The sequence below is a fragment of the Phascolarctos cinereus genome, unplaced genomic scaffold, assembly GCF_003287225.1.
Source record: "Phascolarctos cinereus isolate Bilbo 61053 unplaced genomic scaffold, phaCin_HiC Scaffold_4;HRSCAF=312, whole genome shotgun sequence".
In the NCBI taxonomy this organism is placed as follows: domain Eukaryota; kingdom Metazoa; phylum Chordata; class Mammalia; order Diprotodontia; family Phascolarctidae; genus Phascolarctos; species Phascolarctos cinereus.
In genome coordinates this window covers 518,523,244-518,529,829 of record NW_027555847.1, presented here as the reverse complement: position 1 = coordinate 518,529,829, position 6,586 = coordinate 518,523,244, and the positions used below count along the sequence as shown (strand labels likewise).

The 6,586-nt window shown below is 36.5% G+C and overlaps 1 protein-coding gene across 1 annotated transcript in view; it reads right to left on the bottom strand.

Moving 5' to 3' along the window:
- IMPA2 (inositol monophosphatase 2) overlaps positions 1-6,586 on the bottom strand; it is a 76,393-nt gene that overhangs the window by 35,939 nt on the left and 33,868 nt on the right. Inside the window, 1 exon segment of the mRNA XM_078153530.1 lies at positions 3,824-3,953. Within this exon segment, the coding sequence (XP_078009656.1) occupies positions 3,824-3,953 (130 nt within the window).

The window sequence follows — 6,586 nt, the reverse complement described above, 5'->3', positions numbered from 1 at the left end:
ATTTCCCCCTATTAGAATATAAATTCCTTGAGGACAGTTTGCAGTTTGTATTACTTTTTATCCATATCCCAGAACTTAGCACAGTGCTTGGCTTATAGTAATTGCTTAATAAAGGCATTTTCACTCTTTCATTCATTTATCCTTTATTCTAATATGTTGTACATTTTGACCTTTGCTCTAATTAACTGAGTATATGAATGGAAACAGTCTTCTAAAACCAATGATGCCATTAATTGGTCACTTCCTATCTGTAAGTTTTGATAAAAGTGCTGGATGTGCCCACTGCCTTTTGACTCTCTTCTTGAAGAAAATATACAGGAGAGACAACACCTAGATATATTACATCTATGAAGAATAAATACATGGTAGTTTAGGGAGAGAGGACACTAGTCACTAGGGAGATAGGAAAGGTTTTTGGTAGAATATTGAACTTGAACTGAACCTTGACAGAAGGGATTCTATGAGGTAGGTGTGAGGAGGAAAAGCATTCTAGGCATGAGGGGCAATCAATGCAAAGACATGGAGAAGTGAGGGGTGAGGATAACAAGAAGCTTAGTTTGGCTAGGTCCGAAGTTACTGGAAGAGGAGTAAAGGCTGGAAAGGTAAATTGGGGCCAGGTTGTGAAGGACTTTAAATGACAAATAAATGAGTGTCAACACCATTAACTAAAGAACACAGTTTTCCCATTTTTGTAATGATTTTTTTTTGTTATCCCATCTAGGACTTGACCATTTTTATAAAAGTCATAGAATCTCAGTTGGGGAAACAGAGGCCCAGGAAGGGTAAAGACTTGCCCAAAGTAACACAGTTAGTGGATGAATAATAATAAATAACAGCTAGCATTTACAAAGCACTTTAAGGTTTGCAAAGTATTTATGCTACTTTGTTTGTTCCTCACAATTACACTGGCGAAGTAGTTGCTATTATTCACCTCTTTTTACAGATGAGGAAATTGAAGCTAAGAGAGAGTAAGTGAATTGTCCAGAATATGACATAGCTAGTTAAGTGTCTGAGGTAGGATTTGAACTCATCTTCCTTTCTTGAAGTCCCACATTATATACAATGTACCATTTAGCTGTCTCATTAGCAGAACCAAGTGTTTTAACTTATTTTATGGCTCTGCTTAGGTCCTACAGGTAAAATATCTACCTTTCTAAAATATTAAATCCTATATTACACAATAAAGGATATTTGCCTGAGTAGACTGCAGACTTACTGAAGATTTACATAGAAGCTCAAACAAAATAATATCTATATTATCTGCTGCCAAAACACCCACTAGATAATACAACTTCAAAGTCAGATTTATCAGAGTAAATTGATTTTTAAAAATCCAGAAGCAACACTAATTTAATCATATGCAGCCCCACAGTGACCTCAGAATCTTGATCAGTATTCTGAATAACTTGGCAATGTCCCATTTCAACTACACCCAGGCTAAAGGAATCATTTCTTTCCCACATCTCTACAGAAACCTCAAGTACTAGGGTAGTTCCTAAAGGCAGCCCAAAATAGCATTTTGGTTGACTTACTACATCAAGAATAAATGATGATTAATGTGGTTGCCCTGGCCAAACAACCCAAAATACAACAATTTTTAAAAGCTTATGAATTTTTAAAGATATGTTAGACATCCTAGTTTAATAATAAATTAGAAAATAGGAAAAGTAGGCAAAGCAAGATTGGGGTTAGAACATAAAGGACCATTAGCCAAGAACACTGTGACATTGCTAAGAATGATAAGGCCTATAAAAAAGAAAATATAACCAGAACATGGTTATTACTTTGCATCTGTATGGTATTTCTGCTCGCAGTGTGTTTTCTGGCCACCACAGATAGAGATACAGGTATATTTAAAAGAGAGGTTGAAAAATGCTTGTTCTCTTACTTTTAAGCTAACTCTTTCAGTCACACTCCAGATTCATACTAATGGGAGTCATAACAGAAATTCATCCACCAAAAAATGTTACCAACACCCATTGGCAGAGAGTGTATTTCATGGAGAGAATTTCGCAACCCCTAAAATAACCTAGGGATTCCAAGAGGAAATGAGGGCAGCATGAGGTCATGAAGAAAGACAGCTGAGAAACTGATGTGTCAACATCAAAAAGAGTCTGATCATCCATTTCATGAGTGAAGAATGGTTGATGGAAACTGGTTATATGTAAGGATCTGTGAGAAACACTTCTATGCATTTCTAATTATAAGGGTATATGCCTCCTCTTACCACTGGTAAAAGTTGTTATAATTCTTGCATATTCAAGAAATTTGGAAGTTGTAAAATTGTAATTACAGGATCCTGGAAAATCCTTAATCTCATCTAAAGGTATGGCTCTATTCTGGCTCTGATTATGCTATACTTCTATTCTGCTGTTGCTTGGGCCTACAGGGTTCCTACTTGGCCCCTGGCTCCTTGGATAAGGAAGCTATTGGCTCATCTAGTCACAGTGATGCTTCTCCTGAAAGTTTCCCTAGCACTAGACTCCTGAAATGCCTGTCTTGGCCTGTTTCTTTCTGGTCTGTTCTCTTTGCCTAAAGAATATACATTTGCTGGTTGTATTGATGGGTTCTATCCTTTGGTGAACTTTAGCTTCTTTCACCTATAGCAGGCAGTTCTTAACCTTTTTTTGTATCATGAACCCCTTTGGCAGTTTGGTGAAGTGTAGGGATCTCTTCTCATAATGTTTTAAAAGCACAAAATGAAATAAAAAATATATGTGATTACAAAGGAAATCAATTATATTGAAATAGTTATCAAAATACAAGTAATAGACCCCAAGATCACCTGACCTATGTGTTTAAGCTAACAGGTAATAATAATAATAGTAATAACAATAATAATAGGTGGGATTTATATAGCTCTTTAAGGATTAGAAAGCATTTTACAAATATTAGTTCAGATAATCCTCACAGTGACCTGGAAGGTAGGTGCTATTATCATCCCCACTTTGCAGAAAAGAAAACTTATGCAAGCAGAGTTTTAAGTGACTTGCCCAGAGTCACATAGTTGTTGAAGCTAGTTTTGAACTCAAGTCTTTTCTGACTGCAGGTCCATAGCTCTATCCACCATGTCACCTAATTGCTATAATCTTAATAGTGGCCATGTACCATCTTTCTACTGAGTACTTCTGCATTGAATCATTTCCCTCTGAAGGCCAGATTCCTTACTACTACTACCTGTTTCAAAGTTCACATTCTCTTTTGGGTAACCCTGTTCTATGTCTGAGGAAGGCCAACAGGTCTCAGGTCATTTATAGAACAGTTTTAATTACTATCACAGCTTGGCTATCAGTTGTTTCCATAACCCCAAGTTCTTTTTAAAGATTACTTTTCAGTCAAGTAATGTCTCTCCCCACCTCCTCACCCCCCAAATCCCAGGGAATGGTTTTCTAGAATAATATTATTAATTTTAAATTTAAAAATAAAGCCACCATTTAACATACATATTGAATAATAGTCATCTCTACTAGGTGGAAGAATGGGAAAAAGAAAGTGGTTCCCCCACACATACCCTTCTGAACACAGTAGGGAGAAAAATTTCTCTCAGCCCTATTCTTACAATCACTCCTTGACCTATAACTTTGTAGACAGAAAGAAGAATGGAATAATAGCTTCTAGTAAAGAAACACATGAAGGTACACCCTTGGATAGAATACAACTGCTGGCTCCATTTGGGGCCAAGCTTTTCTTGGGAAGACATGCCTGCAGCAGCAAAACAAATAACAGAGGCTGTAACTATGCCGCTGCCTACATTTGTCCCACAAGCATTCTCCCTCATTGTTGTAACTGTTCCCATTCCCCCCTTGTAATACCCTTACCTATGGGGAAGGGAACTTCTTCCTTAGTTCAGAAATAATTAAATCTTCCACAAGATGATCTGTTTCTGTCACAAGATCTGCAGCTGATGTTTTTGTGGACACACGTTTTTCCTCGGTAAGGGCTTTTTTGATAATCTAAAATAAAATGTAGGTGACAAATTAAACTCATTCTCATTATCTAGTCAAATATATTCCTCCCCTTATTGAATATCATCTTTGGAATCAAGATGGGGGAATGTACCAGTAACCTCTTACATAGTGTATATGTTGTAAGTTTAATATGTAGAAAACATATGTATAACTACATATATATATGCCTACGTGTGTGTGTGTGTGTATACATATATAGGTAGATTGATTGCACACACACATATGTGTGTGTGTATGTATAGATAGATAGATAGATAGATAGATAGTTAGACAGATAGATAGATGGAATCAATCTACCAATATACATATAGGAATTATATGAACACAACTAAAAACACACTTTACAGAAATAAAGACACAAATAATTGGAGAGGCATTAATCACTCATGTTTGAGCCATGCTGAAATAATTAAAATGATATTAACCAAATTAACTTACACAGTCAGTGTGCCACACCAAATTACTACATAGATATTTTACAGAACTAGAAATCCAATAACAGAAATTCATTTGAAGGAACAAAAGGTTAAGAATGTCAAGGGAAATAATGAAAAAACAGTCTGGAAGGAAGAGAACCTAGCAGCACCAGATCTCAAACTACACTACAAAGCAATAATCATGAAAATAGGCAAGCTGTTCTGTGGATTAAGCATAAAAGACCCAGAAGCAATCAAACATAGTCACATTGTGTTCCATAAACCCAAGGATTTTGGCAAAAACTGTTGAGAAACTGGAAAAGTAGTCTGGAAGAAATTAGATTTAGACCAATATCTCACACAGCATAATGCAATAAACTCCAAAGGCATATATGTCCTAGATATAAAAAGTGATATCATAAACAAATTAGAGAGATAGAGAGGGAGACACCTTTCCCAGCTATGGATAGTAGATGAATTATTGACCAAATAAGAGATAGAAAAGATCATGAGATAAACTGGACAGATTACATTGCACAGACAAAATCAATATAGTTAGAATTAAAATGGAAAGAGTTAACTGAGGAAAATCTTTGTAGCAAATTTCTCTAACAAAGTTCTGATCCAAGATGTGTGTGTGTGTGTATGTAATCAATGCAAATATATCAGAACAAGAGCAATTTCCCAATAGATAAATGGTTATAGAATATGAAGAGGCAGTTTTCAAAAGAAGAAAGATAACCTAACAATAATAACTACAGCTAAACTATATATTGTGTTTCAAGGCTTGCAAAATGCTGAATATAGATTATCTCTTTTTCTCTTCACAACAAATCTTTGAAGTATGTGCTATTATTATACCCATTTCAGAGATGAGGGAACTACTACTGAAAGAGGTTAAGTGACTTTCCCAAGAGTCAAACATAAGTTGCTGAGGCAAGATTCAAATTCATCTTCTTGACTCCAAGTCCAACACTATATCCACTATTTAACTATTATCAATCCAGATGGCTCTGGAAGAGAGACTGAGGCTGGTGACTTTGCCCAGCCCTATCTCACTTAAATCCAATTCACCTGCAAGTCATGACATCACCTTCCAGATGTCATGGTCCTCTTTGAGAACAAAGGACAAACAACCAACAATCGACAATCTGTGAGTAGCTGTTAGGCAATGCAGGTCCTTTTCCTTCCTTCCTTCCCTCCTTCCTTCCTTCTTTCCTCCCTTTCTTCCTCCATTCCTTTCTCTCCCTCTGTCCACATAGGGAATTATAACCTTACCTGTGGGTGCTCTACCCAAAGGAATATAAAATTTTGATTGCTGAAACCTTGGGGTTTTAGGGCTAGATTTCTTTTTTAAAAGTCAGGCCTAAACCTAAATCATTCTGGTTCTCATTGATTGGCCAACAATGGGTCCCAGCACAAGCCTCACTTGCTCATTATTTGAGCTCTGATGGCTCAGACTTTTTTTTTCTTTATGACTAGGTAAAAGAGGCTATTCTTTGCCCCATTTCTTACCTAGCCTTAGTCACTGAATGGTCATTGCCTCAGACAAACTGAGACCTGGGAAAGACCTTTGCTTCAAAAGGCCAAAGTCTCCCACTGCATCCAGAGCCATCTCCAGTTGTACTGATCTGTATTTTGTCAGTGGACTCAGATGGAGGAGAGAATGAGGCTGGTGACTTTGCACAGCCCTGCCTCCCTTGAATTCAATTCACTTGCAATTCAGGACATCATCTTCCTGAAGTCAAGGTGACATCTCTTTAAGAATGAAGGATAAACAACCACAACAACAACAACAATTATCAACATATAAAGCTATCAACAACCATTTGAGGAAAAGCTCCCAAATGAGTACTTATAATAAGAGAAATGCAAATTTTGAAAACTCTGAGGTTCTACCTCACACCCATCAGATTGGCAAAAATGACAAAAAAGAATCATGACAATTGCTGGAGAGACTTTGGGAAGAACAGCATACTAATGAACTTTTGGGGGAGCTGTAAAATAGTACAACCATTCTGGAAAGAAATTTAGAACTATACTACACCCTGCCCCAAAATCATTAAACCATGAGTTACTAAACCTTTTAGTCCTGTGATGCCACTTATAGGTGTATATTCCAAAGAGATCAAAGAAAAAAGACCTACATTTTTTTTTCAAAAACAACAACAAAAAAAGTTTCATAGCAACAATTTTTCTCGT